Consider the following 24772-nt stretch of genomic DNA (forward strand, 5'->3'; position numbering starts at 1 on the left):
TGGACTCTATTGTAAGTGACGATCATTATTATTTTGTGTATATCTACATCCAACAAATAGAGACTTATATTTATGTATATTTGGCATTTAAGTCACTGAATTATAACATTAGAATAATGGTTTAAGGAGAAAAAGGAAGATTTTTTTTTTTAAAGATGACTATAGATATATAATCATGATCCTATCTGACACATCTGCTAACATAAAAGTGACAACATAACAAAATTGTGTTCAGCACAGCAGAAGTTGAATCAAGTCTTCTCTGGGTTGGTGATGGGAGGAGCACAAAGGCTGGAGCATTAGCTCTCTATCTTAGGGAAACCCTAAAAGGAACTGACACCTGTTGAGCTTACTGTCTGCTAGACAGATCATCCTCTGTTGTCTAAGTTAACCCTCACAGAACTCTGAAAGGAAGTTATTATTTCCATATCACAAATGGAAAACAAGATGGAACTAAACAAGCACAAAATATAGGCCTGGAGAGGTTAATTCAGCTTCCTAGGCTTACATTCTTAACTATTAAATGGAAAAGCCAGACCTTTTTTCAGATCTTTCTAACTGCAAACCTCATATTTCCTGGCTACTTTCTGCAGGAAAACAAATAAACAAACAAACAAAACCTTTTATAGATCAGGAAATGATGCACTTGACCAAAATTTGAAACTACATTTCTTTAAGTTAAATGCCTTGGACATTAATGGGGGAGGCATTACCTGGGCTTTCAACCTGGAAAACCATCACAGAAGGCGGGAAATGACCTCATTTTACTTCTTGAGAGAGCTGGCATCTGGATCTGGAATCTATCCGTTCTGGAAGGGAAGAAAGTAAGGAGCCAAATGAGGCACGAGGAAAAGGGCATCAAGATTCTATAATGCAGAGTCATGCAATCCTGGAAAAAATGTATTTTATCAGAAATTATGTCATGAGAAGACATTTTTGTTGGTCCATTCATTTACTCACACATTTATTCATTCATCACTCTCTTTGTAATGGAAGAGCTCATAGTAATGTGTTTGACTAATACTACATATTATTATTGATTTTTAAGTACTTTTTCTTATGAAAAATTAAGCCATGGAAGCTAAGCAGAATAAACAACTCAGGTATTGTGATTACCATTTTACAGATCACCTGCACAATTGGGAAAGTTAAATAATGTCCTCAAAGTTACAACAGGTACTAAATGTCTTAGACACAGTTTCATTCGTTGCTTCAAATTGGATGTTCTTTCCAAGATTTCCACCTAGTTAATGAGTGTAAACATGATTATATACTGATTCTAACATCCAGGGATAATTGAAATCAAAGATATTTTAAGAAGACATATTAAATGAGAACTACTGATCAAGTTTTTTTTTTCCTGAAACAGTAAAAATAAGGTTCTCTATAAATTTCAACGTTAATTTTCTAGCATTTTGATGCTATTTTGAGTCTTCATTTCAGTTTTTGGTGCTTAGCTACTTGTATGATTTTTTGCCTTATTTTTTATGGACTTTTTTTTGCATGTTATTCCTTCCCATCCTCTTTCATGATAATCCATATTGACTTACCTGCTTACTGTTATTTTTACTTTAACCCTTTATTTTTTAGTATCATGAAATTGTTCTCATTTTTTTTCAACTATAATTTCATCTAAATCATGCAATAGTCAGTCTTTAAGCAGTAATTTCATTGAGCCAAGCCTGATCTTGGAATCCTAAAGAGGGAAGTTAGATGTTCATATGCAGTACATTTTCTGCTCCTTCGTTTTCTATCACAGTATTGATAAGCATATGAATCCTGAGTGACTAATAATGAGCTATGTGAAAATGGATAATATTGAACAAAAAGTGTAAAAACTTAAATGAAAGGAGGCAGTATTCAATTTATTTGTGAGAGAATTCCTAATATAAACCTATTGTGAACATTTTTAAAAGTATAATATATGACATTTTGAAACTTACATCTTCATTTATTATTACCAATTCTTGCCAGGGAAAATAGCCTCTAGCCATTACAAAAAAAGATGTAATTAAAAGTCAGTCATGGACATTATTTAACACAAATAGGAAAATACAGAAAATAGCTCTTTCTTAAGTAAAGATTGCATAAATATTGTAGAATTTCTGTGTTCGTTTTATTTTTTTGATATTAGAACATGTTCAATTTAATCTAAATCTAAATCCTAGATACAAAGCCCTTTTTATTTTCTACTTAACACAAATTTTGTTCTATAGAAATTTTCTGTTGACTTCAAGGAAAGTTTAGATTATGCACAGAGCAATGAAATTCTTATTTAATAAAACATCTTCATTACTTCAACTGCTTGCTTAATTTCTTTTAAAATAAATTTTATAAATGCTTATGAAATTTTTGCATGGGAAGTGTACAAATTTAAAATAGAAATTATGTCACTAAATTTTCAAATTTTATTTTGCTTGTTTATTTCTTTAAAAATTGTTATGATTTTAAAAATCATTTGGGAAATACATTTTTTTCTTATAAAGGTTATTTTTATTTGATTGGACGAATGCAACATCAGTCAAAGAAAACAAACATACATTTTGTCTTTTATTTAATAATATATCATTTCCCCCTGCATTTAATTCTATTTTAACTGGTTTTTTTTTCTTTCCTTTCAACAGGCTGAGTTAAATAACCTAACGGATCCTTTTACTAGTTATGGTACAAAAGTTTCATTGAATGTAGGGGATGAAATTTTCTCCAAATATATAGGGTGGAGAATTGCAAACACACTTTCCAAGCTATTCTTCTCCTTCACTGATGCCTGTATTCTTCCTTTGAAAAAACCATTGATAAAACGGGATCAAAAGAAATACCTGAATAAAAAGCAGCATTTCAAGAAGAAGAGAGTTTTACATTTTACTCTAAGGTAAAGTAAAGCGTTTTTCAAAATAATCCTGCTATCCTAACACATCACATTTCAAAGTCATAGAAATTATATATAATCAAGTGCCAGATTATTTAGCACAGTTTCTCTTTTTAAATTCAAATCTTGGCTTTACCACTTCTTACACATTTTATCATGAGCAGGTACTCACTTCTCAAAAACTGTTTCTTTTTATTTAACATAGATATTATATAATATAAATCAATGTTTCAATTTGTGAAAGCCTCCTTCACATTGCTTACCTTCATTTGCCTAGTTTACCCTCATCTCACCCTATCACTAATTGCTTCCAGAGTCTATAAAAAATATAAAAAATTGTAAGTACATTTTAAATTTCTCTCCATTTTTACATGAAAGTTAGTATACTAAATGTACTGGTTGCATTTTTCACTTAACTTATTTTTTTAGAGATTTTTTCCATGCCAGTACATGGAGAATTTTCTCATAATTATTATTTTTAACTATTATGATGTTTTTCTTAATAAGGATGTAGTAAAATTTATTTAACTGATTTCCTGTTGGTTGGCATTTGGTTGGTTTAGATTGCCTGCTACTACAGACAAGCACAAAAGCAATCTTTCACATATGTCTTTTTACACATGTATGATAAGTTCTCAGAAGTATAATTGCTGTGTCAGAGGGCATATCCTTTATAATGTGGCTAGATACTTCCAAATTGCCTTTCAGAGGTGTTCTACGAATTTAATGTATGAATGTGCCTGATTCTCTTCAGACTTTCCAACAGATAGTGTTGACAAATTTTGGGTTTTGACATTCTGAAAAGTAAAATATAGTTTCTAAAATTAGTTTTTATTTTTATTTTTCTTAAGATGAGTGGTTTGAACATCTTTCATATGTTAAAAGTTTTTTTTTTTCTTTATATGGGAATTAACTCCTTATTCTTTTGCCCATTTTTCCATTGAGTTTTTATCTTTTTCTTTTTGTTTGCAAGAACTGTTTATCTATTAATCTGTGTCAGTTTGTCTATGGTAAGATCTATAAATATTTGTCTCTTCCATTATTTTTATTTATCTTTAAATTTTGCTGATATTATTTTTTGCTACACAGTCATTTTTCTACATACTATAAGTTATAAATTTTTCACTATGATTTACGATATTTTGATCTATTTTGAAAGCTCTTTTCATTTTAAGATTTAAATTTTGTCAAATTGTCTTCTAGTACTCTTAAGGATTCATTTTTAATATTTTAGTCATTGGTCCAATGAAAGGTTTTTTTTTAGTGTATCGTATGAAGTGTCTGTCCAGATGGCTATTTAATTGTTCCAACAACGTTTATTGAGTCATCTACCTCCCTTTGACATTTAAAAAAATGTTAAATACTATCTTTATTAAAAACTAAATTCCTTTTTTTTCTATGTTCTAAAGTAGTTTCAGTAATTTGGAATGATCTACTCTTTCAAACTTTAGTAGAATTTTCTCTTAAGACATCAGTACCTTATGCCTCTTCTAAGGGTAGCTATTTGTCAAATTTTTCTATTTTATAAAGCTATTGGCAAGGCTGATATTCTGCCATTATGCACAGGTACAGCTAGATTCAATTATTGTTTGAGGTCCCTCTCATAAAATTATCTGGCATATCAATCCTGAATGTCAGTCTCTTTCTTCTTAAGTCAATTTTAGCAAGTTATGCTTTCTCTAAATACTATTTTCATCCCATTTTTCAGAATTTATTGGGCCATAATTGAAAAGTAGCATCCTAAGATTCCTTTCCTTCTCTCTGTTTCTGTGGTCATTCTGTCTTCAGTCAATTCTTACTTTGTGTATTTGCGTTTTGTCTTTTATATTCTCCTTCATTAATTTATTGTGTTTCATCTACTTTATATATTTTTTTCAATGAACCAGATTTTGTATTTTAACACATGTATTTTTGTTCTTATGTCTATGAATCTGTTACTACTTCTATTCTTTGATATAATATGTGGTTCATTTTTTAATTTCTTAAAGAAGATGCTAAATCATTTTTTGAAATTTTTTTCTTCAACATTTGTCTAAATCATTATTTGAGTACCAAAATTATGGGACTCTTGTTGCCCAAAGGCACATTTTATTGCAGGCATTATAATTTGGGCGGAAAAAGACTAGGCAGAATTTCCTTTTGTACACAGACAACAGAAAAATAGACACATATTTGAGAAGAGTTTTGACATAGATTTAAGAATTTTTAAAATAATTCTAATCTCAATGAGGAAGATATGTAAATTTGAGATTAAGTATCACACAGCTTGTACTTTAGTAGTTTCAGGTACAGAAATAAATATTATAAAAATATCCTTCACCATATATTATAAATATTTATAAGACTGCAATATGATCAAGGAGCAATGAAAATGCCAGCTTTAAATGTCGTGGATGTTACTATTTACTTTAGAATCCCCAAATGTCTTTTGTATATTTTTAAGGACAACAGACATGAAAGAAAAATCAATCTGGTACCACAAAGAGAGGACATTGAACAAGTATACTATGGTTTCTCATTCATGGGAAGTTAAAGAAAGGGATAGTAAGGAAGAAACTAGAAAACAAGAAGAAATTGGATATTGACAAAAGGAGATTAAAGAAACAGCAAGTGAAAGGGTAAATAGATGGTGAAGAGGCACATGGAAGTGAATGGTGCCTGATGGGACACGTAAAGGCAAGACAGAGAGAAAAGGAGACATATTGAGAACACTTAAAAAAGCAGAATGGAGAAGTAAAAGATACAAGCAGAAAGATGAAAGAGATCAAAAGGAAAAGGAGATGAAATAAGTAAGGAGCGAGACATGCCAAGAATGAAAGATATGCACGTGGTTTGGAGTAGGGGAAAGAAGAGACAAAAGAGGGATGGGGGTTAAGACCCAAAGAGTCCTACAGGCTTTGAAAGATTAGTAAATTAAGCTTCTCATCAGAGCCTACAGTTCATTATGTAAATGACAATCATTCTTCGCTGATCTTTGAAAATGTTATCTCCTTATCTTTCTTTCTTACAGCTCATTATAGGTCCTAGCAATTAAACTTCCAGTCCTTGAATCAGATGAGAGAGCCATAGTGTCACAGCCATCTGGGCATCTCTCTAGAAGAAACACCTCAGTGTGGCACAGCTCCCAGGGTGACTTTCACGTTGCACCATCCACACTGTAGTGCATGTGAACAGTGGCCCCTGGAATTGTGCATATTTCCTACTCCCATTTGGGGCGTACTAATCTCTGAGTACAACAGAGGTGGATGGAGTAGGGCTGTCGCTCAATAACATCAAGACTAAAGTGAGGTCAGGCCTGGCTGAACAGTCTCTATTTTCTATTAACAGCATGGGATAATGGGACATACCTGCTTTTAAAAAAGTTGTTGGAAAGCGAATTTAAATCTAAGCTATGCGTTGAAAATATATCACTGGCTCACTAAACATTAACCATAGTAGATTTTATTTTTTCCATTTGTTGATTCTCCATCTATTCATCAGTCCCATAGCTAATTCCATTTGTTAGTTCTCCATCTCCTCCCACTTCCAGGTCCACAAACTGGAATTAATATACTTAATGACTATCTGAGCATGTTGAAGTCCCATAGGTAAAGTACAACGGTATAGTTTAAAGCCCATTATATGCTCAGATCATTTTCACTTCTGAAAGGTCCTCATGAATAGGGTCATATTACCAATTCCTTGGCAAGTATTCCTAGAAATCTCCAATTTGTATTTTCAACAAATAGCAATGTGAAAGACAGCAAGGAGGCCAACATTTAAGAGCTCCTACAGAAGAGGTGGCACATTTAAGAGGTAGGAGGACAGAAAATTTAAGATATGTTTCTTTATTGCCTTGGAGCACTAAAGTATATTTATCTCAGTGTGTAGATTTGCAAATTTACTAGTAAGGATAAAATAGGAGTTTTTGGGGAAGGGTGGAGGAAGCTTTCTTATTGATAAAGCATCTGCTTCATCTCATGACCTATAATTTGTTCCAAAAAGATTTTTCCTCACTTGTGTTTCTAGCCTATAAAATTCTTTGAAATCAGGAATTCTGTTTTTTATATGTTTATAAACATATATTTTGCTCTGAATGACTTGCAGATTTGACTCCTTTATAAAATTTTTCAAAAGAAAATTCATTATTTTGCTTCCATATATTGATTTTTTTTTTTTTTTTTGGTTTTAAGTTAGTGGAACATGCTGTTGGATGCATGCTCTTTTTGCCCCTCAGCAGTTTTTTAAAAATGAAAAAATCATTATGGTTCTTTACTATATCATAAAAGCTGCAGCCAAAAAAAAAAAAAAAAAAGGCATACAGTATAGTATTTTCAAAGCACAGTATTTTCATTTTCCCTCTTTGTCAGTAAACCTATCTTAAATTTACCTTAAGGCTGAGAATTCAGAATGCTGAAGGCCATATTTTCAAAAATCAGTTCCCACATCTGCACTTTTGAGTTGTGAGGTTTCTTGTAAATGTATTTTCTAAGCTTATGCCTTGAGTCACTAAAAATCACAACTAATTATTTGCACATATGTGAAGACTAGGAGGATATTAACCTAAAACTTTACCTCTGATCATACTTAGTCTGCTCAAAATTTTATGCGAAAAGACTTCATTCATAAGACTGGCACCTGGAAGAGATCTCAGATGAAATTAACACTAACAGACTAAGAATATTTGTTGTCATTTAGGCAAGAGATTTTACATGGCTGAGTTCATAAACAGGGTGGTTGTACTTAAGGCTACTATGTGTCCTCCACAGCCTCCTTTATAAATGGAGCTATCTCCCAAGTCGTAGAACTAGAAGGTGCTAACATTTATTGAATGGTGACAAAGTGGGGAAAAGTAGATACCACAATGTCCCATTAGTGAGGCTAAAGAGCAGGCTTTATTGAAGAGAGCAATAGTCAGCAATAAGGGGCACGCGGTCCTCTTTTCTCATTACCTCATTGAGAGGTGTGCTAGAGTCGAGGGAATAAGTGAGCATTCACGGGGTTTGCATTTTGAAGGAAGAGACCCTGCCTGACTGCTACTCTATATATAATGTAATATAAATTTGAAAATGACGTTTTAACAATGAAATAATGTAAGTGTGAAAATGGCTTTCTTTAGGAAGAAATGAAAACATTTTGGTCTCAGTTGCCAAGCCATCTGAAGTTGGGCATCAGCTGGATAGGAGATGCTAGAAATGCCAGTGGCCCAAAATCTGGAGCTCTTGGGTAGTGCTCTTGAAAGGAGGCCATTGGGCTCCTTGGGAAGTTGGGTTTGGGAGAAACTCCATCAAATGGAAAACCCTAAGGCCCCTGTTTCTAGCAGTGAGTTACCAGGCAATTCAAGATGAGTCTCCAACGTCAGAGCTGAACGATTCTGTTTGCCACCCCACATGAAGGCATTTTATAAACAAGGCATTGTGATGAACACAACCCTCAGATGTAGATATGATTTTTAAATCCATTTTATAGATTTTCTATAACTAGAAAATCTCCATTTTACAGATGCAGATACTGAGATGCACAGTAATTTGCTCAGAGTCCCAACTACTATTTGCAGGAATTTGAACATAAACAAATGCATTCTGATTCCCTACTTTCTTTCCCCTTATGTGAACTTTAGCTGCTTTGTTTCCCCTGATGTGAAGTTCAGTTCATGGTAAAGACTTGAGCAGTTATTAAAAACTTATCCTCAGATCATAAGAAAAACTTTTTATTTATTTATTTATTTCAGTTTCTGTCTCTTGGTTTTCAGAATGTAATTTTGATGAAGGCACATTTTTTTCTGGGTCTTGCATCTCTCTAGTTAATATTAGGAAATCTCTGTCAAGGAAGAAGCACTTTCCAGGGGGTCAGTATGATTTTGACTAAAGCCAATGGAGGAAAAAATATACACATATAAAGTATATTTTATATGATTTGTAAATAATATATCATATATAATGTTATGTATTATAATTATATTACATATTATAACTATATAATTATATATGTACATATACAGAGGAAGAGTGATATTAAAAAAGTTTCAAACAATTCTTTACATTTTTAAAAAATTGATTAGCTCATCAGTTTAGATCTTTGAAAGTGTAAAAACTTCTAAAGATTGAAGTGTTCAGTAATATTAGTAATATGGTATACTATATGTAATATATATATATCTATGCACACACAGGAGAGATGAATTTCTATCCTCTAATAAAACATTTGCATATATCAAAATACCAAGAAATCACAAAGGTAGATTGTCAGATTCAAAACTCAGTGGCCTTTCTGGTTATTTCATAGGCTTGTAAGACTTTAAAAATTTTTACTAGTCTTGCCAATTCTTTTTTTGAAGACAAGATTTGTTAATGATACATCGATATCATTAGCAATGGCACATTTTCTTTTATCAGTTTATCCAATAAATAAGGTACAGTGATATGCACTTAAGGGATTAATTTCTCCCCACAACACTTTTAAACTCTGCACTTCATATACTCCATTTTCATTTGCAAAAGTAAAACACAATCCAAACAATTTAACAAGACTGTGTGAAAATGTTTATGCCAAGGACTGCTATGAAACCAGAGGTCTCAGAGCAGGTTCAAAACATCCCCTGAACAGGCTTCAGGTGTCTTGTGACCTGGAGCCCAGTGGGGAATAGCAACAACCAGGAGGATGTGATGGAAGACACCAATCAGGACAATGAGAGAAGGTACCAGGGTCATGTGAAAATTGTGTGACACATCTCATGTCTTCATGCATGCCTTCATTATCTCCAAACTATATCGCTGCTACATTTCTAGAATTTCCGCGTTTATAAATTTGGTGTATGCTGCAGATATGTCCTTCTTCCCAAAACTCTAATTTTCACATTTTAAATTCCCTTTTAATTTGTTTGTTTTCTTTAATATTCCAGCTCCTTCTTAAAAGCAAGTATCAACATCCAAAAGTAATCATGCCTTATATTTTTAATAAATTGTCATATCCATTTATCATTCTTAACAGCTTCCATTTTCAATGCCAACTCTGTCACTGCAATGTAAGATCAGTAATTGCTAAGCATCCATCATATCTGAAGTGACATGTCACTAAATTCTTGGATATTCACAATAGTTCACTACCCTGAATCCTGTCGAGCTAGAACTAATGTCGAGTGGTCTCTTTCTGTTTTTTTTTTTTTCTTACATAAAGCCATTCAAAGAAAAGAGCCTATCTTTAGTATTGTAATTTTGCTAAACCATTTATATAAGCAAACCAATATTGTCACACAGAAGTCTAAGCACAGCTGGCTGACAAATCAACCAACCATTAGCATACTGATTGCAAGCAAGGAGAGCTTGTGATAAGTGAATCATAGCCAAAAAAGTCACGTATAATAATTTCACTAGCTTCTTTTCTTGCTGGGCAATAAATAGCATGTGTTGTAGCAGCAGTAATTTTCAGGAGTGACTTTCTTAAGGCCAAGCATTAAAAACAATCTAGCATACTCATCCTCACAAAATCCCAAATGCCCGTGGGTCTTATTCCTACAATGCTCACCTCCTGTCCCTTGAAAAAATACAAGAAGAAGGACAATAAACAGTGAAGTCCACTTGGCACTCAGAGAGCTTCCCCAGGACCGTATCTGGCTGGGAGAGACTAGCCTGTGAAGTGATGCAGCCCACAGCGTAGGCAGGGCGATTTACCCCACTCTGAGCACCTGGCCAGCGCCTCTCTGTTAATATTCTATGCATTGGCCTCTGAGGCATTTTAGTCAAGGGTGAGTTGGACTAATCCAGACCGAAGACTTTAGGTTTCTTTTCAGTGTATCGGTATGTTGCAGCAATGCTGTGAAGGCGGAGGAGGTAGGGGAGCAGCGGAAATGGCAGCAGACACAGTAATCACAACTGAACAAGCCTGGGCTCCTTAAATCTACCAGCAAGGCCCTCCGCTTCATTTTGGAAAAGCTTCCAACATCTCTATATGCATTCTAGCTGTCCTCAGTCATCACATAGCACTTGCTGTCACACAGAGTTCTAAACACAGCTGGTCAAAGAATCAACCACACGTTAAACATACTGATATCAAACAGGGGAAGGCTGTGACTAGTGCATGCATATAAAAGAAAAAAATCCATAAAATAATTTACAAGCTCCCTTTTGCCGTCTCTTTTTCAATTTTATATACTGCTCTATTAATAATCCCAATGTTATGAAAATCTTTAAGTTCTGGGTGCCAGCATATGCAGAATATCCACTGACATTACAGGAGTCCAGACAGCACAGGCATGTAGTATTACTGTAACATCTTACGCTCCTGGCTTCGTAAGCAGTCACTTTAGCCCTGTATTTCAGAGTTCTGGTTGATACTAGTTCAGATTTGTTTGAGAGTATGATAAAGTGATAGGCCCAAGGTACTGGTAATTTAGCTGGATGACATGAAAAAGAAAAATACAATTGCTTTTTGGAAGAATGTATGCACAAAACACTATATATTTAGGAAAAAACATAAATAAATGGAAGCACTAAAGGATTCTCAAGAAGATTTTTTCTCTCTTTCCTTCCCATGGTCAGGGATGCATCTAATCCAACCATGGCTCAGAGGTTAGGGGTTTCCAGTCATCAGAAATAGAAATTATTCAGTGTTCATATGTTCTGTTGCTGAGCAAGCCCCACTGTCAGAGAACCATTCCATATCTTTCGCCTTTAATTGTGACTATATGTTACCAGAGAGTGAGAATTGGACAAGAGGGCAGTTAATTTGATTGATGTAGACAACCAAAGTGGGTAATTCAGATCCCTGAAATTTCCTTTAGCACTTGAATGACCCTATGTGGCTGTCTCAGTGAGTCACGACATGGGATAATTGCCATATTTTCCCTCCACATGTGGTCAGCCACTTCTGATACCGTTTTCTCAGCTCACTTGCATTGAGATTCTATTGGAGACTAAGGTGATGAGGGGTAAAATTATGTTCAGGTAGATTTTTAAAATAATTAGATTTAATATGAGGGAATATAGGCTCTCTCTCATGCACACGGAAAAGCAGAAACGAACGACCACTGCAACAACAATTAAGGTTGGTGAAAAAATAAAAAAGCCACTTTAATACCCATTGGTATCTGTAAGGCATGATAGAAAGCAAACTTCTAGACTTTTTGTATAACTGGGATTGCAAAAGATTACTATGTTTGGCACTGTCTTGGAAGACAATAGGTTACTGCTATTAGGGAGTCATTGAGGATGAAATAGGTGCAGAACAATGAAACACCCTCTGTGTTTTAATGAGAAGGGAATTTAAGAAATTAGGTGTGTAAGTCTGATTCGGGCGTGCAAGTAGGCAGCACTGTCGTACCAGCCATGTTCCTCCACCTCTCACTCTCCTTTCCTTCAATAGCGTTTCTTTCCCCCTGCTTTAATTCTGGTAGACATTTGCTTGGAATAACAGTTAAGTTTTCTATAATTTTATGAAATTAAGCATGCCTATTTGAGAACATCAGGAGTACTGCAGGCCTATCATTTCTTCCAGCTAGAGCCAGCGTGAATAATTTACATTAGCGGATTATGTTGCTTTGCTTCCTCTTCTCCCCTAAGCATCATGATCACTGCAAGGGCTTGTCCTTGGCTAGGAGCTGGAGAGTTCACTTCCAGCTGTGAGGAGGCCGACCAGTCAAAACTGTCACCTGTTTTAAGAGCCATTCCCATGAGAAGCCATAGGAGTCATGTGGTCCAATGCCCTTCTTGTATTAGAGGAAACTAAGATTTCACAAGGTTACCTAGGAGATAAGGAAGAAGACAGCAGACTTGGAATAAGTCCAAGATTTTCTCACTCCAATATGATTCCATATTTGAAAAACTTCCATAGTTTTCACAGAGATGTAGCAACACTCTAATGGTTGAAACAGACTCTTTTCAAAGAGCACATGGATAGGAATCAACTAAATTTTCATTAAATTCTTGAACTCAAATCTTTAAGGACTCTTGTATGAAAATAAATGTCTAGTGATATTTATGTAGCAATTTTTGTATTATCGTCAATGCCACAGCTCAGCTATGCTCCCTCCTGCCCCCAGTTCCTGCATCAGCATCTCTTTTAAGCTTGTAAGAAGCCACTTTTCTCTACTCAAGCAACTATTTAAAATGTGCTCTCCCATTTGTTTATTTTTCTTATTGGTCTTCTATAGCTCTGCATCTCAAAAGAGAGTTTTAATAGAGGATAGTAAAATGTCCACATTATAAAATGAAATCTAGTACACAAACTTACAACAGTTAAGAAAATGGCACTGTCTAAGGTGCCTATTAATCTAAAGATAGAAAAATAGCTATTTTTATTTATAGATACACAATACATCTTGTTTCATGCTTACAAACTGCTTGATTTATTTAAGCTTATAAACTGCCAAGATATTTCAACATATACATTGTATTATTTGCAAACAATAAACAAGAAAAATAGATACATACAAAGAATCAACTAGCCCATGTTCTTATATGATTTTAAGGTTCAGTTCCTTTTGTATTAAAAAGTCAGGGCATCATTTTCCTGTAAAAACAGCCACACAGCTCCTTTTAATGCTCAGTCATTTGACAACCACACAGATTAGTGTTTTCAAAGAAGAAGATAAGGCGAAGGAGAACATTTGCTGAGCATTCAGCAGCAAAATTTAAGGCCTGCTCTATATTTTTTTAATTATTAGGCTAGAAGAATGGGCTTGTGAAAAAAAATAAAGATCTTGGCCAGATTCATCCTGTAGAATTTCAACGTAAGCAAACTGAGCAAACTAGGTTCTGGGTGCATATAGCTGAAGCATCTGCATGAAAAGTGATTTAAATCAGTACATTAAATTAAATGAATGAGGTTCACAATGATACATATTTTTATGTTGGTCTCTTGGTCCTTCAGGAGCCTGATTTTTCCCTTGAACTCTGTACTCAGGTGCATAATCATCTACATTTTATCTTTATTTAGATGACTTGGCAAATACCTCAAATTCAATGTATCCAAAATTTGTCTCATCTCCCTTTGATCCAAACCTGCCCATTCTGTAATTTTCTTAAATGGAAAAGTTCATCTTTCCATTAACTCAGAGCTTGAAATCATTCTTATCTTTATTGTACTCATATTCTTTGCTCAATCTATTAGACAATCCTGATTCTTTACCTTCAAATTAGTTCCAAAATTTTTCACTACTTTCACTGTTTCCACCTGATTCAAAAAAAAAGAAAACAAATCAACGTTTGGAACAGGACAGTCTAGCTGTCAAAGCAGCTTTTATAAAGACTTGCAATAATGATAAAAATAGTGGGAAGCTAAACATAGCTGAAATCTCTACTGTAGACCAGGCACCTTGCTGAGTGCTGGAGACATGGTGGTGAATCAGACATATATGCGGCACATCTTCATATATAGGCGTAAATGGAGGACAGATCAATCAATGAGAAAATGAGGTAATTACAGATTATTTTAAATCCCACGAGTGAAATTAACTGGATGATAAGATTGAAAGTAATTGGAGGATTCCACTTTAGATAGCCAGGAAAGATGTCTCTGAAGGAGTGATTTTGGGTAGAGACCTGTTGGAGGAGAACGAGCCTGCCTTATAAAAGAGACTGTACAGAGGGAACCGTGAGGGCCAGGCCCCGGGTGAAGGAGAAGGTTCACTGCATGTGGTAACTGAAAACATGATCAGTGTGGATGCAGAGTAGTGAGTGAGGAGGAGGAAGAATAGGGGTAAAGTTGTCACTGAAGTCAGACCTTCCAGGGCTGTAAATCCAGGTAAGGAATTGTGCTTTCATTGTAGTACAAAAGGAAGTCATCGGAAGGCTTTAACCAGAGGAACAGAGCCGATTTACCTTTTAAAAAGGAGAGATTATGGCCTGAAGATGAAGGCTGAATTAAATTGACATTCTCCCTATTCCTAAATCTTCAAGATTTAAAACTGGTCTTGAAAATGATCTTGGTTTATTCTTAATGTCTGTTGAAAATTGTTTTGCTGGGGCCTATTCTTCCCAATCACTGACTGGAATTTCAGTTCGCATCTACAGCCATGTTATTCTGCCTGTTTCAGCCCCCGGGAACTGCAGAAATTCGCTGGTAAACCATTTCTGGCCTGACGAGGGCAACATTTGATCAATTCATTCAATGGGATCGGAATAATTTTAAGAATAGAACAGTATATATGAAACAGTACTGCTATTTTTAAATTTAAAATTTAAAGGCAATACTCTTGAAGTTTGTCTTTAATTTAGGTATTTTGTTTTATAAAGTATAGATATTTGCATGGATTTAATTTGTTTAAAAAATCATACACATACCCATAGTTTATAGCAAAACAAAAAGATGAACAAAACGACGTATACACCCACAGACAAGATTTAGAAAAAAATTATGTCCTAGCAAATATTTATTTTTATACTTAAGTCATTTGCCATCTCAGTGATGACAATAATATCATGCACATCTGTGACTGTCATCTCTTTTCCTATTATCACATTTCAAGCCATAAACAAGAAAATTTTCCATTTTGATAGTGATTTCGATTCTACAGTTTATTTTATATTACATATATTTTCATACTTGAGGCTTTCAGATTATTCTACTAGCTACAGGATAATTTAATACAGCTCTATTAAAAACAAAACTAAACAAAACTTTACTTCCCTACTATATTCTCAGTACAGATCGACCTAAGCACATTGGCTAAGTAAGGTAGAGCTCTTCTCACCTCCGATGGTGCTGTTTTCCACGGACACCTCAGCGGTTTATGGGATGTTAGTTTACAGTGTCTTAAGGGGTTTTTCTTCTAACAGTTACTAAAAATTTCATGGAGGTCTTTTGAAGGCCCAAAAGCTACTGACCCCACAGAATGAATTTTTAATGGAGGAAATTTTAGAGACCTAGCCAAGTTATGTGTGGCCATTTGGGGTCTGGAAGGCCTTTCTTTCCTTAAATTATATCTAACATTAGAACTCTTAAAATGGTCACTTATATTGCATTCATTCTAAGGCTACCCCTGCTTGCAATAAATTTTTCTCATGAAAAGTTATCCTATAACTTTGTAATGTAGGCATCCAAAAGATTTTATCTTTGATTATATTTAAAATGTCATCATAATTCCCTCTTGAGAGTTATATAAAATTATCATAAGGATAAAGAAGTCTAATGATTAATTATAATAATAGACTACTTTTTATTTACATTCTACCTTTCTCTTGCAATTCCTTTATAAACAGAAGCAACTTAATAGATGAGATGTCAATATTTTATCTTCAAAGAGTTTAACGTTTAGATTATGATTTATTTTTAGCTCAAGTACTTTGGCATTTTTCTTTCATGTAGCACTGTGCATCAAAAGGCAGATATTTTTCTTTTCTATTCTGCTATAAGAAGCTGAAAGGTATTCAGACCACTTATTACACTGATTTATGCTTAGCAAGAGCTTTAGAAACAAAGGGAAGAATATCACTTTCTTTAAGAAATATTTTAGTGGAACATATTATGGAAACTTATTCCAGAAATAAAAATCTTGTTCCTATACAACAGATGAAGAATGATTTGCAAAAAACCCCACACCATTTCATATCTTGTATTTTGATCAGTTTATAAGGCTTTAGAAAAGTGGTCAAAGTTCTTTGCATAGTAGAACTGTTTATCTCTAGAAAGACTTGCACTTTCACAACATAATTTATCTGAAGATTTCAACTCCCCAAGTGGTCTTGTCAGCCCCATGATACAGCAGTGAGTCTGTTATCCTCAACTCGAAGTGTGAATTGTACTCCAGCTTTGGCTTTATCCTTCAAAGTGCTTACTGTGACTAACCATTTGGTGTCATTAGCCCATAGTTCTTCCTTCTATTTACTTTGGGTATACTTTCTCTCCTCTCTCTCATTCTCTCTCTCTCTCTCTCTCTCTCTCTCTCTCTCTCTCTCTCTCTCTCTCTCTCTCTCTCTCTCTCTCTCTCTCTCTTTAGCTTTATAAGATAGAAATTCAGAGCACTGATTTTAAAACTGTTACTATTTTCTAAGGTATATCTTCAAAAACACAAATTTATCTCTAAACTCTGCTTTGAGTTGTATTTTGATTTTAACTGAGTACAAAATATTTTATTATACTTGTAATTTCTTCTTTGAACCATGGTTATTTATAACTATACTTTTAAATTTTCAAATATGTACAGGATTCATAGCTATCACTTTTATTCACATCAAACTTAATTCTATTGTTACCAGAGGTTATACTTTGTAAAATTTCAATTTTAAAAAATATAGTGATACTTTTTTTATTGTCTATATTAGTAAATGCTCTGGGTGTACTTGAAAATAGTATGCATTCTATAGTTGTGTGTATTGTTCTATAAATGTCAAATTAGCTCAAAGTGGTTGATAGAATAATTAAAATCTCTATAATTTCTAAAATATTCTAGTTTTATTGGTGAGAGAGCGGTATAATAATCTTCAATTATAATTGTAGATTTTACTATATTGCTGTTTCATTCTGCCAGTTTGCTTTATGTTTATTGAATCTCTCTTATTAAGTAAACATACATTTATTATTTTAATGTTTCCTGAGAAATTGACCCTTCTAATATTATAAAATAACACTCTTTATTTCTAGTTAATCTCCCTCACCTGAGAATGTGCATGATCTAATATTAATATTTCCATACCTTTTTTAGTGCTTACCTTTTTCATGACAATATTTTTCTTATTCTTTCTCTTTCACCTATTCCGTGTTTTTAAATTAAAAATATATCTCTTATAGACAACATATGGTAAGGTCTTTTTTTTTAATCTAGCTTGACATTGTCTTTTAATTAGAATCTTTCATTCATTTAAATTTAATGTAAAAATTGTTATGGTTGGATTTGGAGCTACCAATTTTTCTATTTGTTTCCTCTGTTTGCATCTTTCTCTCAGTCTGTTTCTCTTTCTCTGTCTTATTTTGGTTTAATGGAATATATTTTACTATTTCTTTTTCTTTTTTTTAATCATCTATTGGCTCTTTGTGGTCAAGCTTCTATTTTATTTTATATTATTTAGTGGTTGTTTAAAGTATTGTAGGATATATCTTCAACTATCAAAGTCTCCTTAGTATTACACTGCTTTATAGAAAATGTAGGAACATAGTAGAGTCTCTGGATTCTGGTAACTCCCTGTGAAGAGTTCTGATTTTTGTTAGTACCAGCAATTTAATTGTTGGCTGATCACTTTGAACTTGTAGAGGGCTGGTTTTCACTTTATTAGGAGGGTCTGTTTTAGTTTAGCCCTTACTCTTAGGGAAAATTCCTTAGTGCTGGAGCATATTCTTTATTCTTAAGGTGTATCTTTTGGAGTTTAATGGTCAGCTAACAGTTTGGCCAAGATCCTCAGACCTAGCAGTATGCAAATCTCAAATTCTTTTCTGCAGTCGTCAACAGCTTACGTTTCTGCTCAGCTCTTCAACTTTCCAGTCGTTGCTTTTTACTCCGCTTCTTTCAGTCTCTTCCACATTTTCATTTCATAGGTCATCCAAGACTTGGAGGGAGGGTATATAGAGATTTCCAGACTTTGTTCATTATGGTGCCTTGTTTTTTGGGATTTTCTCTATTAATTTCCAGCTACTCTGGAAGCCTCAAACTCCATCCTCTTAGACTAAAGCAGTACTCCTGAAGCAGTGCTCCTGCTTGAATATCAGCCTTTCTGAATCTGAGAACACTGGAATGTGTCCTCAAGAGAAGTGACACAGATGTTTATATCACTCAGTTGAGTTCTCTTTCTTTCAAGAGTTCAACTCCTTTTGATTTGCCTGCCTTTGGTTGCTCTCCAGTGCCTTTAAATAGTTGGTTTTTATATTTTATCCAGAATTTATAATTGTCACCTCAGGGAGGGTAATTCAAGTTACACTACATTGTTAATACCAGAACTGGAATTTGAAAAAATGATTATTTTTTTTAATATTAAGTCTCCCTTATGAAAACAGCCGAGGAAGATTCTGAGCCATACAGGGCTTAGGAACTCATGTGATCTAGATATGCACAAACTCTGTACAGTGAGATAATCAGCCTTTTAAAAAAAAAATTCCATCATAGGCTTCTTTATTATATTGAATCAAATGATGTGGCTATAGGGACATAGTTTATTGAGTAAAGCAGACATTATTGTTTTATTCTTGCTTTAATATGAAATTCATTTTATAAGTATATGATTAGAGAGTATAAAAACTTCCAGATTTTGGGATACCTTATTTTACACATACTCTACATAATAGCTCATGCTTATTTCAAGTCTTTAACTTAGGTTTTATAAAATAAATGCATTTAAACCCAGTCTCTTCAGTTATTTTATGTTTTCTGTTTTCATTCACTTCAACTTGGCTTGTATGCAGAGGTTGCATACTCAACAAATTAATGCCTGCAGTTTTAGACAAATAACATAAATGTGTAAAGCAGGTCAACATAAGGAAAGAGTGGAGTTCTGGAAAATGAGGTGACTTGGAGAATGCAGGCACTTTGTAAAAGGTCAACCTCATCATCTTTTGCCATGTAGGGATTTATGGGCCAATGTTGCCAGAACATTTACTTATAAGAGGAGTTGAAAATAAGAATTTTTGTGTGAAAATTTCTGATTATTAAAATACTCCTCAGGTCAAATCAAACATGTTTGATTAGTGTCTTAGTTAGTTTGGGCTGCTGTTACAGAATACCATAGACTGTGTAACTTAAACAACAAGTCTTTCTCGTAGTTCTGAAGGCTGGGAAGTCCAAGATCAAGGTGCAAGCAGATGCAGTGTCTAGTGAGGGCCTGGTTCCTCTTTTATATCCAGCCATCTTCTGTGTCTTCGCATGGTAGAAGACTCAAGGTTACTCTGTGGGGTCTCTTTTTAAGGGCATGAATCCCATTCATGAGCACATTGCCCTCATGACCTAACCATCTTTCAAAGTTTCCATCTCCAAATACCATCACATTGGGGATCAGGTTTCAACATGTGAATTTGGTGGGAATGCAAACATTTAGTCTATAGCAATTAGTGTACAGAGTTCTTGTCTCTTTAATTGCTTTCCTGTTTCCATTTTGGGGTCTTCTTCCATTTACTCATTCTCCCTCACTCACTTGGAATACTACCTCATGCAAGTCAATCTTATTTTTCTATGCTCAGTTCAAGTTTCATGTCCCCATAAAGTTGGTGAGAATCTTTCAGTCTTGGACATCCATTTTCTCATTCTGTGAAATCTATAATATTTTATGTCTTAATTTTACTGCCTTTGTACACTATGAGTTGTGTTTCAATTTCCAACATCTTTATCTTTCCTTCAGGTTTTCAATTTTCTTTTACTGGTGTTGATACATAAGACTCTTATAAAGTGTGAGGGAAGGTGAAAGTGTAGAAGGGTTATTGATTTAGAGGAGATCATAGATATATCTAATCCAAATCCTTTATTTGATAAATGAGGAAACTAAGGCCTGGTAAATTAAATGACTTACCATTGATCAATCAGAAAAGTTAATGACTAGATCTTAGGAATCCAAATCTTCTCTTTGTTTCTCTTTCCACCAAAAACATAGCACTCAGTAGATTTAGGACAAGGTAATTTTTCATTCAATATTAAAAGATGGATTTATTCTGTTTTCTTCTTATATGTTTTCTCTTCTTTCTGCGGTAGCCGAGTGATATAGAATCAGATTCTTTAGAGCAAAAAAAGAAAGAAAAAAGAAAGAAAGAGAAAGACAGACAGACAGACAGAAAGAAATAAAGAAAAAAAGACAGACAAAAATTAAATATCTTTTGCCTGTAATTGGTAGTATTTTCTTGTCTCATTTAATCATTTAAATTTGGTAATGAAGAAGATGATGAATCAGCCTAACTCTGTTGTTTCTAAAATTTTTATTTTATAGTATCTATTTCCCCTTATGAGCCTTACAGACAAGGAGGTATCATAGTTGTAAAAGAAAAGAATTTGTCCCCTCATCTGAACTATCTATTTTCTCATAAATTCTTAAGCAGCATTAGTTTTTTTTCCCGGAAAACTATAACATTACTGTAATAGATACATATTCCACTCTACTATGCATTTGCTTTTTTTGACATAGTCATTATACCACACGATGGCATCCTAAATCAATTTCTATAACTGAAACACTGAAGTAAAAACATAAGGTTTGTATATATGCAACTTATGCTTTTCTAATCCCAAAATCTAGAAAAGTAACATTATTGAGCTTCAATTCACTAAAATTATTCGTAGTTTCTTTGTTCAGAGCCTGCTCTGAAAAAAGTAGCAGTTGTTTTATGAAATAAAACTGCTTTCACTATCATTTTGAATTGCTAAAGAGCTTAAATATTATAAATTATAAGTAACAATATGCTACTCAATTTTTAGTACATAAAGAATGAAATCTTCCTATAATTAACTACAAAATAAAACTATCAAAATGACTGTAAAACTTTAAACAAAACCTGTTTCTAATAGTAATTTGTAAAATTTTTTGTTGCAATTTTGTGATTTCGATGCAATTTTACTAAGAAATCATAAGATTATATTACAAAGAACCATATCTAACTTGAAAAATAATGCAAAAAGGATAGTCCCCTCTGTGCATGTTTAAGTCCATTATATCTTTGCCTGTTATACTTATAGCTCAATCGTTCTATATTAGCATAAAAAGCATGCATTTTTTTTATTCAACAAATATATATTTTCTTTAATTGGTAATAGTCATCGCACTTTCAAAAAAGCCAGCTCACTTTCATTTTTGTTATAGTTAATATAAAGGTTACAAATGTGGCATTAAGTTAATGACATCCATTTTGTTTATTATATAGTTGCTCAGCAATATCTCTATTTATTTCCTGGATTTAAAGTATTTAATTCAACCATATATTTTTATTACTATAATGGTTATGCTAATGTACGTTGTTGCCTTCTCTAGATTTTCAGATTAGAAAATTATAATTTTCATATTTGCAAAGCCTTCTATTTTTATTTCAACATTCTCTTTATACTAAATAGGACATTGGGCTAAATATAATTTTTATTTAATTAATGTGTGCATTTTCATTTTGTTCTTTCAACCAAGTGAGATAGTTTCTGTGACATTATTATTGATATATTTTTAAAAATATGTAGTCAAGTGCTTTCTTTTAAGAATACATGAATAGTTTTTATACTTTACTGCACATAGAATTTCCTGGGAGAAATGTAAAATTCTTTCGTCAAGGCCGTATCCCAGTCCCATTAAATCAAATTCTCTGGAACCTAGATATAACTATTTTTAAAAACTCTAGGTGATTAAAATATGCATTCAAGTTGGAGAACCACAGGGTTAGATGACAGAAGAATATTGACCTTATATAAGGAAAACTTGACCTAGTTTATGCCATAGATCTCTCTTTCACTTTTGCTATGGGCTTTGAAATTACCTAACTTTTCTAGGTAAATTGTGAAAAAATGTATGCAATGTAAATGTAAGTTATGAAGTTTAATTAAAATAATAAATACCATTTTTCTAGGATATAACTACGAGCAGCACTGCTGAATCATAGGATTATGAGTAGCTTTATTTATTTATTTTTATTAAATTTATTGGGGCGATACTGGTTAATAAAATTATATAGGTTTCGAGTGTACAATTCCATAATACATCATCTGTATATTGCATTGTGTGTTCACCAACTAATGTTAAATTTCTGTTATCATATATTTGATCCATTAACCCTTATCAATCTCTCTCCTCCCCTCCCCCTTCCTTCTGGCAACCACTAAACTGTTGTTCATGTCCATGAGTCTCTGTTTGTTTGACTTGTTCGTTTGTTGCTTTCAGATTTATATCTCACATGCAAGTGAAATTATATGGTTTCAACTTTTTCTATCTGACTTATTTTACTTAGCATGATAATCTCAAGATCTATCCATGTTGTCACGAATGGTAGTATTTCATCTTTTCTTATAGCTGAGTAATATCCCATTGTACGTATATACCATATATACAATCTTTATCCAATCATCTAATGAAGGATACTTTGGTTGTTTCCATGTCTTGGCCACTATGAATAATGTTGCTATGAACATCAGGGTACATATATTTTCCTGGGTCATGTGGTAGTTCTAGTCTTAGTTTTTTGAGAAACCTCCATACTGTTTTCCATAGTGCCTGTACCAATTGGCATTCCCACCAGCAGTGTATGAGGGTTCCTTTTTCCCCACAATCTCTCCAACATTTGTTATTATTTGTCCTATTGATGATAGCCATTCTAACAGGTATGAAGTGGTACCTCATTGTGCTTTTGACTTGCATTTCTCTAATAGCTAGTGAAGTTGAGCAACTTTTCATATGTCTGTTGGCCAGTTGTATGTCTTCTTAGAAGAAGTGTCTGTTCAAGTCCTCTGTCTATTTGTTATTTGGATTGTTTCGGGTTTTTTTGTTGTTGTTGAGTTGTATGAGTTCTTTGTATATTTTTGATATTAAGCCTTTATTGGAGGTGTTTGCAAATATCTTCTTCTATTATTTGATTAGTTGCCTCTTTCTCTCATTGATGGTTTCCTTTGCTTTGCAGAAGCTTTTTAATTTGATATAGTCCCATTCATTTATTTTACTTTTACTTCCCTTGCCTTTGAGGTCTAATTCATAAAACCTTCTCTAAATTCAAGGTCCATGAGTTTAATACCTATGTTTTCTTCTATGCGATTTATTCTTTCGTGTCTTATGTTTAGGTCTTTGATTCATTTTAAGTTGATTCTGCCGTATGGTGACAGATAGCAGTCTAGTTTCATTCTTTTGCATGTGACTTTCCAATTTTTTCGGGACCATTTATTGAAGAGGCTTTCCTTTCTACATTGTATATTTTTGGCTCCTTTTTCAAAAATTATTTGCCCACGTATATGGGGTTTATTTCTGGACTCTCAATTCCTTCTACTTTGTTTTTCTTCAGCAATGTTTTTGCTATGAGGCCTGTAGTCTTCTGCATAAATTTTAGAATTAGACTGGTACGTTTCTTTAAAAAGTTTTTAGGGATTTTTCTTTAAATTACACTTAATCTATCAAATAATTTTTTGGAAAAAGACTCCTTTAGGATACTGTTTCCTTTCTTTGAACATAGTATAGCTTCTCATTTAATCTGGGATTTCAAAATAATTTTCTAAAAAAATTTTAAATTTCCTGCTTAAAGATTAGTTATTGTTTTGTTCTATTTATTTCTAAATTCTTACTTTACTATTATGAATGTTCTATTTACAAATTTTCATTATGAAAAATTTTAAACATTTAGAAAAGTAGAGAGAATAATGCAATTAATCTTCTTTTACAAACCTCTAGCTTCAATAATGATCAATTATGGTAAATCTTGTTTATGAATCTTGCCACTTATTTTCTCCCACCAACCCCTGATTATTTTGTGGCAAATCCCTGACATCATATCAGTTCATTTATAACTAATGAGTGGTGGCTTCAAAAAATTTGTCAGAAAAGTACGTCTCCTAATAGTTGCAAATGTATACAAGTAAATACATTTTGCCCTAATTATCTTATATACAGTCAATTTTCTAAAATTACTCAATAATATCTCTCGAGTGTTTCCTGTGAAATTTGTGATTAATAAGATTTTTAAAAACTTTTTTTCAGATCCTTAGAGCTTTAATTTATTCGATTTTCTTGGCTCACTGAACTTTTGGGTGCTACATTAAATTATAAATAGAAGCAGTATTAGTGTCTTGTTCATAAGTTTAATGGAAATGTTTTGAATCTTTCACCATTTGAGTGATATTTGCTGTCGACTTTTGGTTGATATGATTCATTAGAATATAAAGTAATCTTTAATTTGTAGTTAAGTATGACTTCTTATCATTTATCTTTATCAAATTATTTTCTCCATTATCGAGATATCATTTATTTTTCTTTTTTTTAATTGTTATGTAATATTAAACTATACTAACATTCCTGGGATAACTCCAAATTAATCATAATGTTTTATTTTCTAAGCATGTTCATA

At 33.2% G+C, this 24772-nt stretch overlaps 1 protein-coding gene and 1 long non-coding RNA gene across 14 annotated transcripts in view; one reads left to right on the plus strand and one right to left on the minus strand.

Annotated features, from left to right (window-relative positions):
* Nucleotides 1-24772, plus strand: part of TMEM232 (transmembrane protein 232) — a 152629-nt gene that overhangs the window by 74906 nt on the left and 52951 nt on the right. For all 7 annotated transcript variants that reach the window (XM_036225273.1, XM_036225275.1, XM_036225274.1 and 4 more), the window contains one exon: nucleotides 2625-2872. In XM_036225273.1, the coding sequence (XP_036081166.1) occupies nucleotides 2625-2872 (248 nt within the window). The remainder of the gene's footprint in view (nucleotides 1-2624; nucleotides 2873-24772) is intronic.
* The window catches only part of LOC107506542, a 310970-nt gene that overhangs the window by 36450 nt on the left and 249748 nt on the right, over nucleotides 1-24772 (minus strand). For all 7 annotated transcript variants that reach the window (XR_004952354.1, XR_001595954.2, XR_001595953.2 and 4 more), the window contains 2 exons: nucleotides 20272-20472; nucleotides 714-809 (listed from right to left, as the gene is read on the minus strand). This is a non-coding gene — a long non-coding RNA (uncharacterized LOC107506542). The remainder of the gene's footprint in view (nucleotides 1-713; nucleotides 810-20271; nucleotides 20473-24772) is intronic.

Source organism: Rousettus aegyptiacus, unplaced genomic scaffold, assembly GCF_014176215.1.
Source record: "Rousettus aegyptiacus isolate mRouAeg1 unplaced genomic scaffold, mRouAeg1.p scaffold_m13_p_8, whole genome shotgun sequence".
NCBI lineage: Eukaryota > Metazoa > Chordata > Mammalia > Chiroptera > Pteropodidae > Rousettus > Rousettus aegyptiacus.